The sequence below is a fragment of the Nicotiana tabacum genome, chromosome 12 (assembly GCF_000715075.1).
Source record: "Nicotiana tabacum cultivar K326 chromosome 12, ASM71507v2, whole genome shotgun sequence".
Taxonomy (NCBI): domain Eukaryota; kingdom Viridiplantae; phylum Streptophyta; class Magnoliopsida; order Solanales; family Solanaceae; genus Nicotiana; species Nicotiana tabacum.
The window spans coordinates 127237259-127262774 of NC_134091.1; the positions used below are offsets into that span (position 1 = coordinate 127237259).

At 35.8% G+C, this 25516-nt stretch overlaps 2 protein-coding genes across 2 annotated transcripts; both read right to left on the reverse strand.

Moving 5' to 3' along the window:
- Nucleotides 1-2564: 2564 nt before the first annotated feature.
- Nucleotides 2565-15584, reverse strand: LOC107817449 (uncharacterized). Its single transcript, XM_016643277.2, has 13 exons — nt 14963-15584; nt 13807-13919; nt 13617-13673; nt 12933-13028; nt 12732-12802; nt 7700-7742; nt 7525-7605; nt 7324-7383; nt 6457-6507; nt 4651-4748; nt 4501-4549; nt 4103-4147; nt 2565-3687 (listed from the first exon to the last, which is right to left on the reverse strand). Exons 1-13 carry the CDS (start codon nt 15312-15314, stop codon nt 3244-3246), a joined length of 1560 nt encoding a protein of 519 aa, XP_016498763.2. The 5' UTR covers nt 15315-15584; the 3' UTR covers nt 2565-3243.
- Nucleotides 15585-16197: 613 nt separating this feature from the next.
- LOC107817450 (uncharacterized) lies at nt 16198-23142 on the reverse strand. Its single transcript, XM_016643278.2, has 8 exons — nt 22822-23142; nt 22189-22291; nt 19102-19200; nt 18126-18998; nt 17984-18047; nt 17657-17796; nt 17088-17399; nt 16198-16894 (listed from the first exon to the last, which is right to left on the reverse strand). Exons 1-8 carry the CDS (start codon nt 22866-22868, stop codon nt 16589-16591), a joined length of 1944 nt encoding a protein of 647 aa, XP_016498764.1. The 5' UTR covers nt 22869-23142; the 3' UTR covers nt 16198-16588.
- Nucleotides 23143-25516: the final 2374 nt, after the last annotated feature.

Below are 25516 nucleotides of genomic sequence, written 5' to 3' on the forward strand. Positions count from 1 at the left end.
GGATTAGCAATATAATGACATGAAACAGCCTTTTTCGGAGAAAAAGGTAGACTTTGAACTTACGTGAACGATTCTAGGATTTGGGAAAAGATGGAGTTGTGCCGAGATGATATTCCTGGTAGCAGTGATAACAAACTGCTCCATCCATCCACGGTCATTGTCATCATCCATGCTCGTAAGTAAAGCATGGTGGCCATGATTACTGAAATTTATTACTCCCCCACGGAAGATTTGGGTGGAGTAGAGGTTCATCATATGTGCTAGGGTGAGGGTCTCCCTCGTTTCCAAGAACAGCCGCTGCAGACTAGCCACTGTTCACCATACAGAGGGGTCTACTTGTGCCAAGCAGACTTGATACCGGTGGCATAATTCCAAGATCACGGGGTCAAGTCCCCCACTCAATGAGAATGGGCCCAAAGTGAAGCAGTATGTGTAAACGTACGTAAAACCCCTCTTAGTAAAGGTGACCCGCTCCACCAGGTCGGGAGCAATGATATTTAGGGCATGGCACTCACAGTCCTCCTTCACAGAAGGAATACGAGAAGGGGGAATAGAAGAATGATATTTATCAACAGCCCAAGTTCGGGGATTTGAAGTGGGGAACTTCTCTTCGAAATCTTTGGTAGTGTTCAGATGTTTAGGTATGATGGTGCTCACCGTGGGAGGATCAGCATCAACTTCCTTATCTTTGCTCCTCTTTGAGCCTCTACCGAAGAGAAACCGGAGTTCTTGGAAGATTTAGTAGGGGAAGCTATAATAATAAGGAGATGATAGAGCTTTTTGAAGAAAATCGGAGAAAGATGAAAGGAAAAGGAAGCTAAATGCAAAAAGGTTAAGAAAGCTTATGAAGTTGTTAGAAGTGAAAGAAGAAGAATGAGGCGTATAAGTAAAGGAATAGTCAGCTAAAATCGTGATCATGATTACTTCGAGAATCGGCAAAAATATTGCTAAATTGTAGGGTAACACATGCTCGGGGTATTAAATGCGAGAAGTCGTGCGTCTTATCAAGCGTCAGAAACTATTCAGAAGGGTTCAAAAAATTTCCCGCCAAGAAAAGAATCTCTACCAACTTTCCGATGACACAAAGATGTGCCACTGGAAAGTAGGGGGACTATCTGTATAGGGTAAAAATGGTTTATATTAAATGCTCGAATGATGGCGTGAAACGTGGAACCGGAGGCAGACGGAAGATAAATCGAGTGGAAGCCAAGACCGAGGACAACAACTTCGGTCAGTACCGGGTAGATCCCGATGGGAACACGGTCAACGGGAGCAAACGGATGTTGGTCTCCAGATGACATTTAATGAAGAATAATCCTCAATATTAAATATGCAGTCGTTGCATATAATTTTGGAATTCATGGCATGCCGTTACATATTCATCAATGGCCCCTTTATTGTCATTTAAGAGAGGTTTGATCCTAGGATCTTATTACCTAGGTATAGCTATAAATAGTGGCTTTAACAACCATTGTAAGGGAGGAAATCTCTGGCTAAACTTATGCTACATTTTATTCTCAAGCTAAATAATATAACTTTATTTTCTATCTAGTATTGTTCTTATCGCTGTCCTCAGAAGCCTTGCTCCTAGAACCAGGCTTAGCTATTTCTTTCGATTTCAACGCTAAGTCTTATTTTCATTTAATTTACTTATCATTTTGGGATCTAATTAGTTCGCTTGTCTATAAATCACAGAACAAATTTAACTATACCGTTTTACGGGTAAGCAATAAGATTTTACCCCACTTAATGCTATACCATTGCTTATTTTATATATATATATATATATATATATATATATATATATATATATATATATATATATATATATATATATATATATATATATATATATATACTCCTCACCATTAGGTTATAGTTTGGCTTGGCATTGAGTTTAAGAAAAAAAAGACTTTTAAAACTTGTAGTTTAAAATAGTCATAGATTTACGTGATTATAAATTATCTTATTAAGGGTAAAGTATAAAGTTTTAAATTAAAATATTTGTCAATAAATAAGTATGAATATGACACATAAATTGTGACAAAAAGAATAACAGATTACAGCTAGTTTGGATCTATTATTGACTTCAAATGCTAGATCTACCTCTAAATATGTTTGTGATCGTCACATAGTTCCGTAGCACTGTATATTAATTTAGGTAAAAAGACTGTAGGTATGTTACAATTGAGAATTTAAAGAGAATTTTCAAAATGATAATCATTTTAATAATTGTGATGTATGGAAAGTTTGTGTGCGTTTCAACTATTCCATAATACATACTAGTACTTTTTATCCATACAATTATCGGATAATTCTATCTATCAAAATTTTGACAAATTCGAAAAATAACCTAGCATTTAAGAAAATTGAAAAAAGTAGGGAGGAAGGTTCATCTAACGGTGTTTGAGACATATAAAAAGATAACCCTCACTAAGAGGGCAAGTGCAAATATAATCATTCTCAAAAATGTTATTTAGAAATTAGTCAGTACTTATTTTGTCCTGAAATTTTTAACTAAAAATCGACAATTCAAGATGAAAAATTGAACTAAAAAACTAAAATTCAGGACACACTAACTAATTTTTATATAGAGATCCTTTAAAATAGCTAGCCGGTGTCATTTCTACCTCACTAAGACTACACATTAGCTCAAGAATACCAACGAAAAGCCTAAAGATATATCTGCATTTCATCAAATTGTGCTTTCGAGATACTTCCGAGCACAACTGCGTAAAACACTTCATCCACACTCTATCCCAAACTACATTTGGGACATTTGTTTTTTAGAAATTCATTAACTAACAAGCAGTCTCTTACCTTCAAATTAAAAAAGAATAGTCTTGCAGCTTTATTTTCCCCGAATTACAACAGCAGTTTTCTCTTGTCAAAACTGGCATGTTACAACACCGAAGATGATCTTCACCACTTTGTATCAAAACTTCTGTGAAATGTGAATTCTCCAATGCACTTGAACCTGATTCGTACTCGTCAACATTGTAGCTACCATAGAAGCTAGATAAAGAACTTTGCCATATAAATACTGCCATTCAGTCCACCAGACAACAGGTATGTTGGCAACCCAAATGGAGTTACACTTTACTAATGGGCATCTAGCGATACATCAGTAAAATTAAAGCGAGGTTCCTCATGATCTGACCATTTGATGCAGGTTAAATATCATGTAGAGGCATCCCAGTAGATGGACTCTTACCATTACAAATAAATATTGCTGGCGTCTTATCACCATCTATTATGTTTCCAATGCTTCTTCAAACTTTTCTCTTTCCTCGAGGAATTCCCTTCATCTCTAGCATTACTGCTCTCCCCATTTTCTTTCACCTTCTTAGCAGATATTTTTTCCTTTGACGATTTCCTCTTCTTTCCTGAAGATTGCGCTCCACCATCCTCTGCAATCCCATTTCCTCGGGGGAGTGCTTCTTCATCGTCATCATCTAACCGCCAGTTACAATAGATTTCCTGCTGGTTGGTATACTGCTGCAGTCCCTCCCCGGCGCCTGGTAGCAAGTTAGTAAAAGTCACTTCCCCGTTGGATCCCCCTTTCCTTTCCACTAGTATTTCATCTGGTCTAATTATTGTGCCAAGAATACTCCTGTTGGGACCTAGGCCAAATATGGCTTTTGCATTTGTCAATGTCGTGAAAGCCATCGCAAAAGCAGATCTGACCTGCACCAATACGAATAAGAACCTCAGAATGTAGCTCCAGAGGAGGCAAGAAGCAAGAGGACCATGTAAACAACTTAATAACAAAAGCTCAGCAAACATACGAAGGGATCGCATCAAAATTCGGATCTGCATGCAATCTAAACTTATATTTCAAACTTGGACTCTTGGAATTGCCAAGTGTATCGAACAGCTACGATAAACCTAAATAATAATACATGCTGTTTGACAATAAGCCGGAAAAATGCCTAATTTTCACAATTACTGAAACTCATAAATATTTGCCAGACAAAGTAGCTTCCTATATCGCCCGACCAAAATTAAGCAATCTTATTGACTTGGTGCATTGCCTCAAATACGATTTTGATTGAAAATGGATAAAAAAGATTAGCAGATTCTGAAATCATGCGGAATGTACCTGAAAATAATTGAAGGAGCTCTTTCCAATGTCATTTTCTGGTGTCTGCAATCACAAAAACACCTAGTTTAGTACTTTGTTTATAGTGTACTCAACCTTCAAAAGAAAAAGGTACTTGTGCTTTGTTTATAATGTACACACCAAATAACTATACAAAAACAAAATGGACATGATCCTTCTCTTCGTTGCTCCGAAAGAAAACAAAACCAACAGAAATAACTGACACCATAGTCAAGCTTAAAAAGCACAAAATTAAATAGAATATATATAACTTAAATAAATAAAAATAGGAAAAGAAAGAAGGAAGAACAGAGACAACAATGTTGGCTCATGGATGTACTATGTGATATTCAAATAGGCCATACGGAAATGTGAAAGGCACAGATATAAGAGGTAACCTGTGGATCCTCAATAGAAATAAGAGATTGCTTCCCTTTAATTGAGAACCTGAAGAACAAAAAGGCATCAAAGTAAATTACCCAACGAATATATTTTGACAACTTAAAGCAAAACACAGAAATATCTAACTATATATCAAAATTGCATACCCTTTGCTACTCTTCAGGAAGAAGGTACCTTCTCCATTACAAGATACACCAACATCTGATGTATTTAATTTGCGTCCATAAATATCAAAGAAACTAACCTAAATCAACAACATATGAGCAAATGTGAGCAGCTTACCCTGAATAATATGAACCTGTAGCAAGGTTTTTGCTTTAAAAAAGTCCCAACATGCTGAAATAACAGAAAAGAAGGGAAAGGAGAAGGAATGGAAGCAAACAGAAATAGCAGGCAAGGAGGAACTGGAAAAAGGGTAGTCGCTCAGCTAAATAATTAGTTCTGGAATCAAAGATTAAGAAGGAAAGAAGTGCGCACAGGACACAGACAGGACGAAATGCACAACCTGCACTGCACAAAAGTTATTGCTTTTGAAAAATAGAAACTTCCTTTAGAAACCTTTCAAGTGGCAAGAACTAGACATCCTAGACTGATAACAATTAGAGTTCATACTCTTTCTCCTACAAATGTAAGTGATATGGCTTTGGTTTTATCTTCTTATTGTTCCTCCAAGAATCTGCTTGAACTACCCATTAAGTATTTCTTTTTAGTTCTCCTGATAAAAAAAAGTATTTCTTTTTAGTTCTTCCAGTCCCAGACAAACTAAGATTAGAGATGAGTCAAGGTGGAAGTAGTTCCCCCCCCCCCCCCACCAAATCGCCTGTATTAGTTGTAGAGTCAAAATGATCTTCTCCCAGATGGTTAACAATTGGGACCTGAAGAAATTAATAGCAAGTCAATAACACTTTGTCTAGCCTTTATCCAAAAAAAGACACTTCTTCTAGTAAAACAAAAAACAAATAAGGTTCAAGCAAAAATCCAAGAAGCTAGTAGGAAATTTCAGATATATCATAAAGTAATCTGGAAGAGAGGTTCTTTTAAGGAAAGCGAAAATCCCGTTTGAATTTCCGCACTACTTATGATGTTCTCCATGCGAAGATAAAACAGTCAATTTGGATCTCTCTCAATCCTCTTTGGTAGTTTTCAAAAACAACACAATTGCTTGATGATTTTGGGATTTATATAATAGGTGAATGAAATTGTTCGTGGAGTTTTTGAGAGAGATAGCTGAGAAGAACAGTCAATAGAAGTCGTGGTTGAACATGACAACCGTGAATTATCACATTGGAACACTAAGAGAGGATTTGTGTTCATCTCTTAAAAAGAAATAAGAGAATTTTTTTTTGGTGATAAGGAAGAGAGAAGATTGTTTATTAGCAAGGAACATATAAAGCATATACTAGGTGCGTAAAATTGTCCATGGAGTTTTTGAGAGAGATAGCTGAGAAGAAAGGTCAATAGCAGTCATCGTTAAACATGACAACTGTGAATTATCACATTGGAAATTTAAGAGAGAAGACTTGTGTTCATCTCTTGAAAGAAATAAGAGATTTTTATTTTTGGTGACTAGGAAGAGAGAAGATTTGTGTATTAGCAAGGAACATATAAAGCCAACATCTTTTCAATATGGTTTAGAAGTTCCGCACAGGCATACTCTCATACAGCTGGTATGGCTTTGTATTAAGAAGAAGTTAATCAGTAGAGAAACTTTGCCTTAGGCTTTCATCTTCTCTTAGAAAGACATTTGTCTGCTAAATTATCTCTGTTAAGGATTTCTCTCTTTTGCCCCTTTAAGAAACTACAGCTTTGATTCTTTTATCCGTTCTCCAACCAGCAGTACGCTATCTTTCTTGACCATTCTCTTTCAAAGACAAGAACATTGTGGGTCATGTTAGGTACAGCATTGATTTCATTGAAAATTTTCAAGAAATACAACTTCAAAGGTGACATACCAAAAGAATTCCCAAATTCTGTTCCGGAGAAGCTTGACCATTTCGATGATTCTGGCAAACAAATTACATAGCATGACCAAATAATCAGAACAAGATAAAACACAAAAAATACATTGGTGACAACTAATTTTACATACAAACTAGCACATCACAATGATACCCCTCATGGAGTAAAGTTTATTCTTAAGTATCAAAGAGCGGTATACTCATAAGACTCAATTCTTTTTCTCTTCTTTTTTCAGGTGATTTCACTTAAAAAAAAAAAAATCGGAAAAAGATTTCACTTAAAGTCTTCAAAAGTAGTTAATACAAAAGTGATGAACAATACATATTTGATATAACCAAAACAGAAACCAAGACAACCTTTTTCAGATGGATGAAGTATCAAATGCAAAGGAAACAGGACTCACAGCAGAATTCCATGGTACCTCAGTTCTCAGTTTTTTTCCATCTCAACCTATGTCTAATAGAAGACACAAGAAGTACTTCAAACCTTAATGCCAAACTGATCGGGGAAGAAAAAGGCCAATACTAATTGATCAAATAAAGACTACATGCTTGAGTTGCCTCATTTCAGAAAATAGTTTTAATCCAATACTCCTTCAATCCCAGATAGAATTTTCAACTTTGTTTCATTTGTAACAGACCAGTGCATGCATTTTGCATGCAAAAAAGGGGTTGGCAAAGTTGAGAAAGGATATAACAGCGACAAGAGGGTCTTTTTCTAAGTGTATTAAAGGACTGCCGTGAAACTAATTCTTCACATAGTCAAACCACTATTTCACTCAACTAACTACGACCAAATGTCCAACGACCAGTCGTAATTTACCATTCACACTATAAGAGCATGTGACTGAGTTTATTCACCTGCAACATTGCTATGAGCATTACAAGCAGCGCATAGGAACCAATCCCACCAGTATAAACCTGCAATATAAGAAGACCATAAGTCAAAGCAGAAAAGATCTAAACATTATCATCAGCAAGTAACTTTAACGTGCTTTTTAAGCATGTCTCCGCCGACAGTTAGCAACTTGGATATATTAGAAGATATTAAGAATGTCGTACCTCATTTAACTCTCTCTGTTGCAAGAACACTTTCAAAATCAAACATAATGGTCGTAGAGGGGGCCAGTTAGACATAGCATCCTATAGAGGTTTGCAAACACAGTAACATCAGACGCAGTTAGTTTCTACATCAGTAGATTTTCACTGTTCAGCGAGTGGATGCATCGGCACAAACCTTAATAAATTCAGCAGCTCTGGGTCCATTCTCCACATCAAAACTGTGGTCAGAAAACAGAAAATTATTAGTAAGAAGTTAGCTAAATAATCATATGCTATAGCAAGTGATATGAAGACCCCTTGTTGCCAACGGTCAACCCATAAGAAACTAAGAAATCAGCTAAATAATCATATGCTATAGCAAGTTATATGAAGACCCCTTTTTGTCAACCCATAAGAAACTTACCTTCAAAATACAAACTCAATTCTTCCCTCTAGTCACCGTACTCTACCATGTCCAAGTCATCTCAACCAATTAAAAATATTAAAGCAGTTGGGCTAATTAGATAGTAAATCAGAGTACTATCCCAATTAGCTTACTAAACCTTTTTTTTTTAAATAAGGAACTATTCTCAGGAAACGTTTAATTTATTGAGATGAGCCATGGCAGTAACTTCATTGATGGAACAAGCAACTCCGACAGAAATTTAGCCTCCATTTCTTCCCAATACCACCCACTTCCCCATCAAAATATATCCTCCCAGAGGTGTGCATTATTCAGTTTATATCAAGAAATCGACTGACCAAAGATTTCATCCGTTTGGTTCTTTCTTTCTTTCTTTTTTAACTTGTGTTTTTCAGTCATTTTTTGGTTTTAAGGGTTAAGGAATTTTGATTTTCTGGTTAGGTTCCTGGCTTAACAAATTGAAATAGGAGTATATATATTGTGCTAGGGTTTGCCTTAAATTTGGGAAGGCCCCACTACAGCCAAGAGAAGGAGCAGCAACACTTTTTTTATCTCTGATCTTATTCACACTGTCACATCTCAAGCAGTACTACTTGGTCTTCCACCTTCCGCTCTTTCTCTATCCTCCTAACTTGCATTTTCTTCTCAATGTCCCCAGGTTTCCCACTTTTGCTCTATAACTTTTGCTACCAATCTCCCCATTCTAAGTACTTTTGCTCTTTAGGAACCAACACCCCCCCCCCCCCGAAAATAACTTCTCCCAATCAACTGTTTTCATTGACCAGAAACTGGGGAAAATTCTTGTCTCATTCAACATTTTTAAGGCTAAAAATTTAAGTTGGAGCAATAAAGTAGAATCCAAAAGAAGCCCAAACCGAGAGAGGAAAACAGAATATTTGTGCTAGCACTCATCCTTGGAGTTGGTTTACACTTTGGAGGTCAGATTATTCACAAAAGACATCAATGTCATCCACCTAGTTATTTTGCCATTGTGGTATTCACCATATCCGAATATGTTGGTCATTATCACCATTCATCATATAGTACATAGGTTGTTCCATATTGTACACTCTTCATAAAATTAAAGGCAACTGTTTAAGAGAAATGGTATTATAAATACCTCACCAAATGCGTTGATTCACCACAGAAAATTTCATCCTTCAACCATTGAGTTAAATGGGGTAAATACTTACCACACCGGGTGTTTACCCTAACTAAACAATTAACCTTAAGAATCAACAAATCATAATGAAAATGAATATCACTTAATCATGGTTAAGTATTCAAAAGCATATCTTGGTGCTAACACTACCAATTAAATGGAGTACTTGCCTACTTGGTAACAATTATACTGCATTTTAGTTTCAATTTCTCGCAGCAATTCATTTCTCACACCAACTACGATCATATGTAGATGGTATTCCAGTGGCTAGCGACATTTTTTTGGATGCTTGAAAATGACTGCAAAAATTCTGTTAATAAGTTAAAATTCACCTTGCACGGCCTTTGGCCTGCAGATAGCACTGGACAGACTCTAACATGTCCTCCACCTCAAGACGACAATGGTATGACTTGAAATATTGTCCTTGTTGTTCTTTGATGATTATATTTTTATATAGAACTCTAAAAGCTCATTTTTGTAATATTCATATTTAAATTGCATGTACAGTGGGAAAACGACCAACAGTTATCAACAGATCTCCACAAATATTGGTATAGTTTGATCTCTAGTCATTCGGACTATTAGTTGTGGGAGCATGAACGGGGGAATTATGGCTATTGTTCTAGTCAGTGACATTCCTTCGTTCCAAAGACGAAAGAATTAAGGGTAATAAAATTATTAGCAATTTGTCAACTGCAGGAATTTATTATTTTGATGATAAAGTTTACACGAAGACTAACATAGGAAATGCTCTCTCCAATCAAAACATATATATCTCATGCAAGGAAAAGAATGCTTCATATGTCTTTTTGCATGAGATATACTTCTGTTTGGACGAAAATTTGAGGAAATTCATTTCTTGCCCACCAAATCATGACACAAGAGGCTGTGGTGGAGTACTAAAGAGCTCCAACTCCATCTTTCTGATTACCTAAACAAAAAGGACAAAAGAGATAATAGTGCTTCAGTTTGCTACTTAAAAGTAGTTATGCTTAGTAGGTGGAAAAAAAAAATAGTACTACTCCATAATGCCATTGTGGAGATTTCGACATCAATTTCTCTCTCCAGAACAAACAGGCCATTCATAGAACCTACAAGGTTCGGCATACCTCTGGAGATAATCATGATTTTCACGAGAAGGGGGTACTACTGTACTAATACCATCACTCGAAATCAATGTGAAGGGAGGGAATCATCTGATGCACCATAATCATAAATCAAGTGTTGGGGAGGCTTATTCTTGCTATAATTCAAGTGATCTCAAATGTAATTATGGTTGTTTTTAAAAGTGTACCCGTTCTTGATGACGCATTTGAACCGCAACAAGGACTTCACCGGCAGCCATACAACCCAGAAAATAAACATAAAAGAAGTCGCGAATATGGGATAGAAGAATAAAGACAGAGAGTAAGTTGATAATAATGCATATATTAGTATTACACTTTACTGAGAACATGGGCAGCCAACTATTTATTTAAAAATACTAGTACTACTTCCTCCGTGTCAAAAAGATTGTCTTAGTTTGACTTGGCACAAACTTTAATAAAGAATGGAAGACTTTTGAGATATGTGGTTTTAAATAAGCTATAGCATTTGTGTGGCTGTAAAACTTTTGAAACTTGTAGTTTTAAACCTGTCTTAGTATTTGTGTTGCTATAAATGCTTACTATTAAGGAAATAGTGAAAGGTGCCAACCTTTTTTAAACGGACTAATAAGGAAATAGTGCCAATCTTTTTAAAACGGAGGGAGTATATTTTTTCACCTACTAAGCATAAGCATTTTTAAGTAGCAAGCTGAAAGTGAGACACTGCCATTCTCTTTTATCTTTTTGCTTAGGTACTCGAAAAGATGACATTTGAGCTCCTTAATAGACTACCACAACCTCTTGTGTCTTGACTTGGTGGGCAGCAAATGAATTTATGCAAATTTTGATCCAAACAAAAGTATATCTCAAGTGAAAAGACATGTAAATATTCTTATCTTTGCATGAGATATATACGTTCTGGTTGAAGAGAACATCTGCTATGTCACTCTTTGTGTAAACTTTATCATCAGAATAATGATGCAGTTAACAAATTGCTAATACTCTTATTACCCTTAACTCTTCCGTCTTTGGAAAAGCTCACCGCAACCTTGAAGTAGTATGTATCTTTGATAATCTGGCTAGAACAATATATAGCCATGACTCCCCTACTCATACTCCCACAACCAGTCGTTCGAACGACCAGAAACCAAACTCTACCAATATTTGTAGAGACTTGTCGGACAACTATTGGTCGTTTTTCCTGTACATGCAAATTAAACATGAAGATCACAAGAGCAAAACATTTAGAACGGTATTTCACGTCATACCACTATCGTCGAGGTGGAGGACATGTTAGAGTATGTTTATTGTTATTTGCAAGTCAAAGGCCATGCACTTTGAACTTTAACTTATAAACAGAACTTTTGCGGTCATGTTCAGGCATCTGACAAAATGTCAGTGACCACTGGAATACCATTTACATAATAATCCTAGTTGGTCCGGAAAATAATTTGTTGCGGGAAAATGAAACTAAAAATCAATATAACAATTTTTGTGTGGTGAATCAACGCACTTGGTCAGGTATTTATAATACCATTTCTCTTAATATTGAATGGTGACTTCTAACTGATATTGATATTGATCAATTGTCTCTAGTTCTATGAAGAGTGTGCATTATGCATGTTTACCATTTCCCTTCACCAATCTATAAGTAACCAAATCTAAGATATTGTGAAAGTTCCCAACAATAAGTAGCAAGGAAAATGGGTACTAAGATGAAGTTGCAGCGTGCTTTCTCATCCATTTTGTCAATTGAAATATTTATAACATGATATTTGCTTTTGCTATTATTATTATTATTTGAAAAAAAAAGTGCACAACATCTCCCACCACCATCTAACCAGCTCTAAAATTTGTGCCAAAACTGCCAATATACAAATTCCTGACACCTAGGCTACGGTAATATTGTAGGGTTTGGAGGAAGAGCCGCCTCAATATCAAACTTTAGTCAAATGAGTTCAAAAGGTTGGTAGTCTTGTTTGCATAGTAAACGCTTGGCCGACCTTTAGAGGAAGCAGCTAAAAACAATGAGGTATGTCCCAAAGCGATTTCCAGTGGGTTGTCATAGGTTTTTTCTCTAACTTCCCAGAAGCACAGAATGGGAGAGCTTGGTCAACTCTCCATTTCATTTTGTTAGCTCATTAAGATAATAAAGTCTAAACTAATATGAACAAATTGACAACCAAATGCACCAAGAAAGAAACTCAAACAAAAAAGGAACACAAGATAAAGGATTATCCCAAAACACAAAAATAAATTACTTAATAAAATCTGTGGAATTATTTCCATTAGATAATAAACTGAAATCCAGTCTGGAAAAGCCGAAAAGCACAAATCAAGCTCTCCTGGGTCCACACTATCCACTGACCGCCAAGGAGGGGCAAGATAATTTGCAACAAGAGACTAAATGGAAGAAGTTCTCGCCAATCCAAAACATGGCTTTATTTAGCTACTTTCAGGATAAAGACAAGACATATAAACATAAAAAATTTGAACTATCTTCTACAAACTCACAATAGTATTGTCAGAATCCCGTAAAAGTAGTACATAATCAAACCTTATATCAAATGAAATGCCACTTTTCTTCTCCACAAATTTGATTATTGGCACACGAGCCTTTGATATCACCTAATTTAGAAAAGCACATGAAAAATCCAGATTGTAAGTTCTCTTCGCAGAAACCTATCACAAGTTTGGGGGAGGGGTGAAATGAAAGAAAATGTTCCTCATTGAGAGATCACAGGGTCATGTCATGGACCTGTATCTTCTTTGCAACTCCTTTTTGTGAGAGAGCCCTAGAAAGAGCTTGTAACCCAAGTTGAGGACTTCTAATATCTGACCCTAAAATCACCAGCTGTATATCAAAGAGTAGCTCAACACGTTAATTTAATTTCGATCATTTTTGTTTCCACACCACAATCAGTCAACAAGTCCTATATACCTTATGACTGTGAATAAAAAGATCTATCATCACAAACAAAGCAAGTCTGCAATCTTACACACATTTATAACACGGTAACCACCACAAAGCAGTATCACGCTCCAGAACTATTTTTTCAATAAGCAACTAATTATGTTTCTCATTTAAAAGCACATGCTCCTTAATTGGGTACAACAGCCTTTACAGGTTTCACATCACAGAATAAGTGGTCAAGTACAGGATGTCCAGGTTAGCATGATGCTTTTTGTTGCATGCCATGTGGAGGATTTGGAACCCAACAGTACAGTATTGAGGGGTAATAGTTGTTGCTGTTGTAATTTTTCTTTGGGAGGATAAACAAGATATTGAGGGGTACCGTTATTATTGTTAAAGTTAAGATTCATATTAGCTCAACTTTAGGCAGAAGTAGCAGCACTTCAGTGAGAAACTTTAAGGAAAAATATCTTTTTACCGAGAAAGGAAATCTCAAATTTACTTGAAAAATACGCAAAGTAAGCTTACATCAACATCACTTGTGGGAAGATATAGCCCTGTCTTGAATGATCCAAAGACTTCTGGCTGGAAAAAAGAATAAGAATGATAAATTAAAACAACGAACTTCAACAAAGTAAATCAATCTGCTTCTGTACATCACAACAGATATAATGTGCTATATAGTGATGGGAGGAGAATGGAAAGTGTGAGAACAGACCTTGCAGTTGGGCCAGATATATCTGATAACATCAAAGACACATTCTATGGCTGCATTACGAGATGCTTGCTCCTCAGGTGTAGGTGATAAAAACTCACAAAAATCTATTATCTCTGCAAATATAGCACACAACAAATTTTAGCAAATTTAGCTGCACAGCTTCTAGGTCAAAAATATGAAGTAGTATATAAATATGTGTACATAAATATGCATGCACACAACAACAACAACAAGAAAAAGTCCAGTGTAATCCCACTCGTGGGGTCTGAGGAGGGTAGGGTCCAATAGACCCTCAGCAAATATGCATGCACACAATTAAAGTTTTAACCAAGGGTGTGGCCTAGTGGTCAATGAAGTGGAGAGAGGATCATGAGGTCTCATGTTCAAATCCTAGCGGAGGCAAAAGATACCGAGTGCTTTCTTCCCACATGCCTAAGCCTAGATAGCCTTATCTAGCAGAGTTACCCGATACTCAGAGGTTGATTTAGGATTTGAAGTTTATGAGTTCTGGGGACCTGCGCTTGCAACCGAACCCTCAGCCTATTTATGTTACTGGGTTCCAGTTTATTACACCGACATATTTAGTGAATTTCTCAAACAATGGGTCCGGGCTAGACTGCCAAACCTGTACCATATGTTGTGCATCTGCCCTCCCGGTACCAGTGTTGGTGAGAAGTACCAGATACCATATGGAATAGTCGAGGTGAGCCCAAGCTAACCGGATACCACCGTCTTCAAAAACAATTATGCATGCACACAAACACATGCGTGTGTACAGTACAGGCTTACATCCATAATCGACACATATACAAAGCAAATTTAGGTGCACTGCTTCTAGAAGAAGCATATGGGTTCGGGATTCTAGTCCTTTTAAGTTATTGGGTTCTAGAATTTACAATTACAAGGTTTGGAGCAAAGTTACTTGTAAACTAAAGGGAATGTTATATACATGCATAGATATACACATACACATTCATATCTATGTGTTTGCGTGAGCTTATTCGTTCTTTAAAATCATATTTCAGTTGAGGCTTGATTATAGATTAATCACAACCAGAAGACATTAACGAGGCAATTAAAAGCCTTTTTTGAGAAGCTAAATCGGAAAAAAAAACTGAAAACAGAATTACGAGAACTAGAAACGACGTCGCGATACCCTTATGAAGCTGAAGCATAGGACTCTTAAACCGACAATTAGCACGAAACCAATTGCCTTCAAGTCCTCTCGTTGTTTCCTTAACCGGCAACGGAGTAGCAGCAGCTGACACCGGCGTCGAAACGGAACCGTTATTCAGCTCGGCGGTGTCGCCGTCGAGGTCAAGTGAGAAGTAATCGGCTACGGCGGTTTCCGGTGAGGGACATTGGAGAGTAGATAGAGAAATTTCGTTGCGGAATACGAGGTAAGGTTCATGTTCGTCGGAGGACGACGGAGGTGGGTGGTCGGTGGTGGAGATAGTGGCGGCGGAGAGAGGGCTGAGAGTTTCGTACAAAATGCCCTCAACCTCCATTGGGTACTGAACCGCACGTAGTTTACAGTCGGGAAATTAAGTTGGACTGTTTTAGTGGGGGTATTTTGATACGGTCGAAAAAGTTGACGGGTAGATTATAAACCCTGGATCCAATTTAGGGTTTTGATTTTGGTTTTTTCTTTTCTTTTTTTGGGATAGAAATCTAAGTAGCAAATCCTATTAAAAATAAACTCAGACATCTAGAGTTTGATCTTTGAAAATGGAATCATCTTTCGACGGGAGCACTTTACCCCCAAAAATAAAATATTTCGGTGTAATTCCATTAGCTGGGCTATAAAAATGAGTATGAAATGCTGAATTAAAAAAGAAAAAAAATGAGAAAAGAAGGAAAGAAGGAAAGAAAAACAAATTGAATTAATTTATATCGATGGAGGTTTGCTTTAATGGCAAAATATATTCATCACCAATTGATATGTTAACATATTTCACTTATGTGAAGGATAAGTCAAAACACAATTCTTTCTCCAGAGTGGAGGTGTCTTGTTTTGGTAACCAATATCGTTTTGGTTTCAAAATCATTTTTTACTAGGAGCCATAACTAATAAATCCAAGACTTGATAATGGTTTCTTTTAAAAATACATTTGGTTAAAATTTTCATTCACACAATATTTAAAAATATATTTGGTTAAAATATTGACGCACGTAATTATTATTTATCTATGATTAAGCAACAAATTATTTGATTTGGTGATAATGAGTATCATGATACAACATGTGGACTAAATTAGCTCCAATGTAAGTGATTGCTCGGGCCCTCCAAAAATGCTATAACACGCGTGTCGGATCCTTCAAGATGCACAAATTTTGGAAGAACCCGCACGCATTCTACGGAGTTTTCGAAGAGTGTGAACAACATAAACATTCTCTAATGACTTTCATATTTGATAACAAATTCTGAGCAAGAAACCATGAATAAGCCCGTATAAATTATAGGATCTATACATATTATAAATCAGATGAACACATCATGGTCTAATGAACTCTACCTTTGCTGTCTACAAACTCATAAAAACCAGAAGAAAGAAAACACTGAATAAGCTGAAGGAAAGTATAGCATGAAGCTATACATATCCCGACACGGATAATGCAGAAAAGAATATTTGTTACTTTACATCATAGTACACAATTATGTCGATAGTTGCATCATAATAAAGTTGAACAAGTTGTTCAAAATTAAGTCGCTCTATCTATAGTCAAAATCCAATGTCAGCATCCCTCTACATCATTCTCATTGGTCAACCATGGAAATAGCTCATTTTCTCTTGCCAGTTCCTCTTTTTTTATTGAGGAAGCTCGTGACAGGTCCTGTTTGTGTCAAGTAAAGAAACTTGTCACAATCCTTTGCACCAATCTCAGTAAATGCATCTATAACTGTCTTGATAAACCCCGCCAAAGAAGCCTTAAAACTCTGTGAGCAGCTCTTGTCACCCTCATCGACATCCTGAACACCTCCCTTGACAAGGCTACCTACTTGAGCACCATCCATATATGTCTTACACGCCACGAGTATATCCAGAGCACTTTGTACGAAATGCCCTACCACAAAATCCTCAAAGTGCTGCAGCAAGAGCCACGAATGGAATTAGTATTTAATGTAGAACCACAAGGTTTGAAAAAGCCATTACAAAGTCGAGAAAAAGTCGTAAAGGACATGCAGCATAACAAAACTTATTTGGTATTAGATGGTTAAGAAAACCAATTCATGCACGGTATGATCACAGCAGACAAACAATTTAAGAAAATAAGGATACCTTTGGCGGCCGCCTAATGGAGAAGACCATTGTTTTCAGATTTAAAATATAAGTGCTCTCATTATACTGCAGTGAGCTTGCTTCTCCTCTAGGTGTCCCGCTCATGCCTGCCCAACCAGGCTCATTGAAATAGGGCTTTGCATTCAGAATTAGCCCTTGTATGGACACCAAAACTTGTAGCATGGTAGACTCACGAGGGATCCATTTCTCCTTCCCTGTGCCGCTCCAAGTGTTGAGAAGACTCAGGCAGACTTTTCCACAAGCATATAAATTAGGATTGAGTCGAAGGCCAAACGAATGGTAGTGAACTTGCTGGCAACAATAGGTTGGGAGGTGTTAGGCTTAAGGTCGAAAGAGGATAAAGTAGTACAGTATCCAGAGAGTTCAGTGGCGGAGCCAGGATTTTCACCAAGGGTATTCAGAAAATTAAAAAAGTAAACACGCCAAGAAATCAAGGGAATTCAACAGCTAATAAATATACATGAAAAAAAGTTTTAAACTTATATACACAGTGTAATTTTCCGGCAAAGGGGGTTCAGTGCCAGTCTGCCCATGAGCAAGACACATACCGGGGGAACATTGGGATAGTTGCTTGGAAAGAGAACATCAAAGAAGAAAAGGCCATCATGGTATGGAGTTCCATCAGCTCCCTTAATAACTGCCCTCAACAGATCCATTCTTGTTTCATACACCCTGACAAATATTGTATCTGCTCAATAAAAGATGACCATATGTGAGTGGCCAGAAAAAATTGCAAAAGCATGTGTTATAGTTACACATGGAGGCTTTTAAGACTATCATGACTAGACAGTATTTCTAGGCTTTTGTTTGTTAAATTTCAAACGTTTGATGAAAAAGAAAATATAACACATCACATAGAACTTTGCTTGTAATACCAGGCAGATCTTTCTCCAGGATTTTCCATTCCTCCTGTATTTTCTTGGCCCAACTCTTAGAAGGCTGTAACGGAGGGAAAGATACAATAAGATGAAGCCAGAAGTAATTATAGTTTCGGAATCTTACTTGGGTTTAACTAACCTGGTTTTTTGAAGAAGCAGAATAGTAATGGTCCTTATAATCCTGAACAGTATCAAATTTTTTGAAAAGACGGAGCTTCTTCACTGTTTCACCTAAATCTGCATGTTGTTCCCCATTAGAAGCTGGCCCCGAAGGAATTGATGGACTTGATGTTGTTGTTGCACTTTTAAGCAATCCCGGATTTAAGGGCGCAAAATCCATTTCCTGAGGGAAATAGTTCATAGCCCCTGACGCATGAGTAAATCCTGATGAAACCTGAGTGGTTGGATTAAGTAATAAACTTGTCCAATCAGGCACTGGAGATCCCATGGAAAAATTTGGGGGATAAGCCGCACTAGGAGTAGATTGGTTATCCCAACCATAAGAAGCTGTAGCATGGGATGAATGGAATTTCTTTGTACAATGGGAAAACAAATGTTTTTCTGCCCCAGATGAGAGGTTCATTGAACTACTTTTTCCCTCAAAATTTGAATTTCCGATGGATAATAGTCTCTCTTTGCCTAAAGCAGGTCCTAGAGATGACCAAGACTGCCCAAACTGTGTGGGCTGACTAACAAGAGTTGAGCTGCTAAATGAAGTGGACTGGTTCCTTGATGCCATTTTTCCATCGGCGGGACAAGGCATCCATGGGATTGGAGCTTCAACTCCGGGGGGAATATCCATGTTATCAAAATGTGATTTCATAACACCGTCATACAGTAAGTCATCATAATAGTCATCATAATACATGTCTATGTGCTCATCAATAACAAAATCATCTATAGTAATTGGATTAACTGATGCTGAAGGGCACTTAATTGAAGACTGAGCCCCATCTACTGGTCCACTATTAGCTGAACTGCCATGACCAAGGGAAACATCGACCAATATATCCTGCAAGAGAGGTTATTGACAAAATTAGTCCCCCAAAATAACAGCATAGAAGATGAACAGAACCAGTAGTATGAGAAGATCGTGTTGGCAATCCTCTGATTACCTTCCCCTTGCCACTAGATTTTACATTTCCATCAATGTGCTTATTAATATCACTGATATCTTCTTCCACGTCAACATCTATTATTTCATGGCAAATAACCTACAAAATAATACATTAGCACTAGAATCATAGGCGACATTAAAGTTATAAGGAAAAAAGATTCAAGTCAAAACAATAATTGCTTGTCTTGTCATTAGTACCAAGGTTCCAGCAGAATCTCTTGCAAATTTTGAATAAAAACATACATAGACACAGTCAATTAACAGAAAAGATATAAAGAGGGGTTAGTTAATCAGAGGAACTCTAGCCCTTTTTCAATTTTCTTTTTTCCTGAAGAGGCATTCAGTACATATAAAAAGATTTCTAAGGGAGGAAATAGGAACTTTTAATCATTTAAAAAGAAAAAATAAATTCAAATTAACTTTTATAAAAAATCATAAAGAAGGCAGGGTAAGTAACCTGAGCACTTCTTTTATAACGGTGGCGCATGGGCCAACACGCGCTCACCTCACTAATCTACCGGTACCTACTACCTCCCACCACCTACTACCTCCCGCCAGCACAAATACCAACTAACTCTGCCCCACCAAGATTTCGATAAATAGGCAAAATCACCTTGAGTATTTGTGCCTCTGCTAGGATTTTGAACTCGGTCTCCCATGGTTCATTTAGCTTCATTGACAATTAGGATACACCCTTGGTGAAAATGCCTACACACTTTATTCTCGTTATTTTGATAAAGCACTAATTTATTGATGTGTGAAAAATTCCCATATACAAGTGATACACAAAAACTAAAACACCTGGAAAAGAATGTGGTTTGCCATAAAAAAACCCCAATCATCTATGCTAACAGGAACTTCGTGGGTGCACCAAAATTTAATAAAACCAAAAGATTAGCTCTCAACTTTACAAGAACTTTTTCCACACCCTCAAGAGATCTTCTATCTCCCCCACCCCCCACCCCCAAAACCTCCAAATCCAGTAGTACCAAATAAGGGCCAAAAATGTGAAAAAGTCCCTTTGAACCAGGGACAAAATAGATTTGAGAAAAATTGAACTGAGAGCTTAATACAACTTCCACCTACCACCCAAACAGCTGCAATGATAACAAAACAACTCAATTTGAAAAGAAAAAAAAAAAGAAAAGGAACCAAGTCCTTTTTTCTACAGATGTACTTCTGTACACAGAAGTGCAGAAAACAAATATGAGCATTTTTCACAATACGCTAGATGCTAACTCACTTCCTCACCATTCTAAACATTAAACATTCCCATATATGAATCCAATAATCAAGCATTACAGTTAATTCTACTTCCTTGTTTTTGCACTCTGTAACTTCAGACATTACAATAATGTAAACTTAACACACTTATTTAAACCAACAGTAAGTCAAAAGACTTGGTATAAATTTCTTGTATCCTAAGATATACTCTATGTTGTATGTAAGGGATGAAGATATAATAATATCATGATTTCTGAGCTGACGGGTTAAAAGGTTGTTATATCTATGGATAATGCATCGACAGTATGCACGAATCTTCAGGGAGAAAAGAGAAAAGAAAACTTATATGGTTAAATTGTCACGTAACCTTCTCTAGCGAGTTTATCCAAGTGCCATGATGTGTTAACATGTTGGGGAGAAAAAACATATTACTTGGAGCATCATTTTTTAAGCAAAACTTGGTAAACCGGCTAGGATAAGCCCCCCTAACCTTTGCATTTTCTCACAGTCGTGCAAAGCAAGCCTGGAATTAATGACTATGCGATCAAGCATCAAACTCAGAATTTGAATTTATAATGTTATGGAGAAGGGTAGTAGCTGCTAAGTATGGAGTTTTAAACAATGGATGGTTTTCTAGTGAATAAGCCATATAGAAAGGGGAATTTTACTTTTTAGGGGAGGGACTGGAACTATTAGATGCGTTAGTTATACTGTTCGTAAGAAGCATAATGCATTCTTTGGATGATGACATTGGAAACATACTCAGCGATGCTATTTTAACGAGAGGAAGATTTTTATTCAAATAATACCAAAGAGGTACTATACTGTACAATAAATCCCAATATAAATGAGGTATGTTCCCCCAAGTCTGTAAGGAGTCCATAAGTCCCAGGATATATGGTGTGGTCTAGTGGTCGATAAAGTGGATTGAGACCTTGAGGTCTCAGGTGCAAATCCCAACGGAGACAAAAAAACTAGGTGATTTCTTCCCATCTATCCCAGCCTTGTTGGATAAAGTTACCCGATACTTGTTGCTGGCGGGAGGTAGCAAGTATCCCGTGGAACTGTAGATGGTCCGGACACCATGATTATTACAAAAAAAAAGATATATATCTCATATCACTTAATTCTTTTTGTTCCAGCAGATATTCTGAATAATCTGAATTTCACATCAGGAATACAATCTGTTACACCGTTAAATGGTAGTCCGTTCTACCCATATGACCAATATATATATACACACACACATAATGGTATAGTACTCCACACTCAGAGATATGGGACATTCTGCATTATGGTGGATGATAGAGAGGCTATGGTAGCAAGCTTCCTTTTATTTTTGTTGTTGAATAAAGTGATGTGACCAGGGGATCCTGTGCAATATAAACTTCAAGAAGGGCATACAGAAGTTGGAGTGTGATAGAAGTTCTTCCAAAAAATCCTTGATTTCTTGGGAGGAGTGATGGGAGACACAATGATTTGGAGCAGGTGATGGCGAAAACATTACCACATTAACAACTTAATTTCACTTCCCGAATAGTATTTAAGTTATATACAATGATAGTGTAATTAATTTTTTACGCCATCAATGCAATTTAACCTATTACAGTAAGTTGCTTATCATTTAGTCTAGGTTACCAATAAATGCTAAGTAGTATTAAATAGAGTTACCTCTAAGGCTACAATTACCTTTAAAGAGACCTGACTGTCACACCTCCTTTTTTTAATTAGGTGCTCATAATTAGGTGCTCACACTGACTATATAAATAATTTTTACACCATCAGTGCAAAGAACTTAAACTCTTCCTAATAAAAAGAAAGTAAATTATCTGCAAAGCCAAAAGCTTTAAGAACTTTATACCTGCTTTTGCTTAGGAGATTTCGATTTGGAACTCCAATTGATAGGTCGCGATATTTCCACGACCTCAGCATCAATTGAACTCCCGCCTGGAAATACTCTTTTCCTATGCATCAATAATACCATCTCAAATCACATACACCCAAATACTTAAAAAACAAAAAAACAAGAAACAAGAAAATGATCAACTGTGTCTATCTTTCTTTCTTTCTTTTCTTTTCTTTCTATTAATTATAACTAGGAAATCCTAAGGGGCAGTTGCCCACATGGTTCGAAAATGGGTGGGATAACAGGGCCGCCCCTCTACCCTTCTCCACTCCAACCACTTACATATCACTTAAATATTAGGCTTTTATCTGCGACATAGTTCAAAACATCATGCATTGCGTTCTTATCACTAGACCAAAACTCTGGGTCTGCTTTACTTCAATAACATCAAAATTATAGAACCCCAAATACTTTTTTAAAAAAAAGTTCATCAATTTAGGTTCGTATTTTACACTTCATCTCGGATCAATATAATCCATAATCACAACCCACCACTAAACCACCAAATTCTTTTTTGAGGAATGATATAAAAACAAAAAATTCAATAAAAGCGAATGATCAACTGGGTGTGTCTATGTGTGTGCTTACATGGAATTGCGAGTGACATATTGAGCACGCGGTGTGGGCGTCTCCATTGGTCTCCGGTTGTGTGAATAGGTGAATTGATCAAATCGGCGATTAGGGCTAAACTCCACAGTTTCTCATCATCTTATTATTATTATACATGCAAAATCGACTGTCTATGTAATGTTTCGTCTCCACCGGGGATTCTATATTTAACATAATATTATGTGTGTGTGCGAGAGAGATAGAGAGAGAGTTTTGTTCCAAAAGGAGTCTATCTAGCTTCCCGAGTCGCTCTTCCCGGCTCCCGCGCCTAGTGAAGTAGATAGTACTAACTCCTCCCCCAAAAAAATACAAAAACAAAAATAATTTATTTGAATTTGTGACGTAAAATGAGTAATATATATTTTATGTGATTATAAATTATTACATAAATATAAATTATTTTAAAATAAAGAAAAAGATCATTCTTTTTTAGTACGGATAAAAAAAGAAATAGATTCGAATAAATTGAAACGAAAGGAGTATATAAAGTCCAAGTGAAAAAGCACATGATATAAACATAGTAAGTTTTTATACTTCGTCCGTTTCAATTTATACGAGTTAGTTTGACTTGAAGTAAAAAAAAAAAATACACTTGAAACTTATGATCTTTAAAGTTTATAGGGTAAAAAAATGTTGGGGTCATAATATTTGTATGGTATAAAGGCTTCTCAATAAAGGTAAATTTATTAAAATAAAAAATTTAAAGTACATTATTTTCAAATGTGGAAACATGTTATTCTTCTTTAAATGGATTAATATGAAAAGTGTATCATATAAATTGAACCAGAGAGTAATATCTTTTTTTATTACGGTTAATAAGACAGACAGACAGATAGATATATTAAGCAAAAATAGAAATAGTAATAGGGTGGGTATTAGACCCTTGCCTAGTTGGCGAGTTACGGTATTATTATTAATATTACATGTTAATATTTGTCTTTCAAAAGTAGTTCATAGAATATCTAATCATATTGCTTCATTAACAAATATCCGAAGAATTGCAAAAATCCATATTTTTTCAAAAGCTTTCTTGTTGGTTCCTTCTTTAGCTAGCATGTCCGTCTACCAATCTATTATGCTCTCTGTAGTTATTATTTAGAACTAAATTCTACAACCGCTTGATTATCTCGGCTGACAAACTAGTATATTTTAATTTAGCATCCATACGAGGATAGCGTAAAACTTTTTTTAGATTTTCATGTCTTCTAAAAGAATAATAAAGATAATTATCTATAGAAAGTGAAATAAGTAATTACTTCTTCTGTTTTAATTGTTTAGCTTAGTTTGACTCGATATAATATTAAAAAAATAAATTATTATTTTTAGTACATAATATTTGTGTGATTATAATCATTGAATTAGTTACAATATGTTATAGTTTTTTGTGTTTATAAAAATTTTTCATTGAAGAAACATGAAATTTGTCGTTCTATTTGAAACTGACTAATAAATAAATAATATAAAATAAAGTAAAACAAAAAGTAAAAAATAAACAAAATATTTACTAGAAAAAGCTAAATTTAATATTTCAAGAAAACTATATTATATACATATATAAATTAAATTTTGTAATGTCTCGAAAATATCATGTATATCGAATAATCCACTGGATAATTGACCTCCGTTTTCAAATGTTAGAGTGATACTAGATATGTTCAAACTAATTTTCGTCCACCTTTCTAGCTAGAATTTTAATTTAAGATTTTCTAGTTGAATCTCTCGATCTTAACCATTATTAAATCATACTTTGTGGGAGTCTTTATAAATAATAAATTTTCTAAATGATTTATTCATTCAATGTACTAATTTTGCAAACATCGACAAGACTAATAACCTCTATTTCACCAATATTTTTCTTCATGTTGTTTCTTTCAATCTTAATAGCATCCGGGAAGATTTTAAAGAATGGGGTGATTTTTGTCATGTCATTCTCAAAATACACATGAATTAACTTGACCAATTCAACAAAAAAGAAAAAAAAAAGGAATAAGAAAAACAATCAGTAATTCTTTTTAAGCAAAAATAAAAACAAATAAAGATCATACATAAAAACCCCATTCCTTATCAAACCAGAATTTCAGTAACAAGACCCGAGCTTTTCTTTTTTAATCTTCAATTTACCAAATATAATAAAGTGATTCACATTCAACAAAAAAGAAATTCATAAACCTAAACACGGCATACGAAAATCAATTTATCAAACTTACAATTATATTTGGATATTTATAGAATCGCGTTTTAACATTTGAATGAGTTCGAGCTGTAAAATGACGAGCGATCACTATGCAACGACATCTCCTCGCATATCAATCTGCATGCGATGATGCAAAATCTTAAGAAACTAGATTTCCACAAAGTCTCCGAGACTAATTTCTTTAGAAATTTAACAACTAACATATGCAACCATGAAGGGCTTTTATTTTAAGTGAAAATGACCAAAAGTATTCTTGAATTATTCTAAAAAAAAATGTCCATTAGTGGGAGAATATTTTTGAACTACTTGGATAATAATATGGACTCTATTGAATAGGGATGAACGTTTAATACGAACTTCGATTCGATATTTGAGAATTTAATTTATTACATGATACCAAATAACATATCAAAGTAATTTGACGGGGATCGTCATTCTTATTTGGTTCAACATGGGATAATAATTTTTGGAATACTAATC

What these genes read in the sequence shown, in the direction of transcription:
- LOC107817450 (XM_016643278.2), bottom strand. Translation starts at nt 22,868, where the DNA reads ATGGAGACGCCCACACCGCGTGCTCAATATGTCACTCGCAATTCCAT. An exon ending in AATCTAGTGGCAAGGGGAAG is followed by an intron (nt 18,999 to 19,101) that starts GTAATCAGAGGA and finishes CCTCTCTTGCAG; the next exon opens with GATATATTGGTCGATGTTTC. An exon ending in CCTGGAGAAAGATCTGCCTG is followed by an intron (nt 17,797 to 17,983) that starts GTATTACAAGCA and finishes TTTATTGAGCAG; the next exon opens with ATACAATATTTGTCAGGGTG.
- LOC107817449 (XM_016643277.2), bottom strand. Translation starts at nt 15,314, where the DNA reads ATGGAGGTTGAGGGCATTTTGTACGAAACTCTCAGCCCTCTCTCCGCC. An exon ending in TTCCCACAAGTGATGTTGAT is followed by an intron (nt 13,029 to 13,616) that starts GTAAGCTTACTT and finishes TTTGATATACAG; the next exon opens with CTGGTGATTTTAGGGTCAGA. An exon ending in GGCATTTCATTTGATATAAG is followed by an intron (nt 7,743 to 12,731) that starts GTTTGATTATGT and finishes TTCTGACCACAG; the next exon opens with TTTTGATGTGGAGAATGGAC.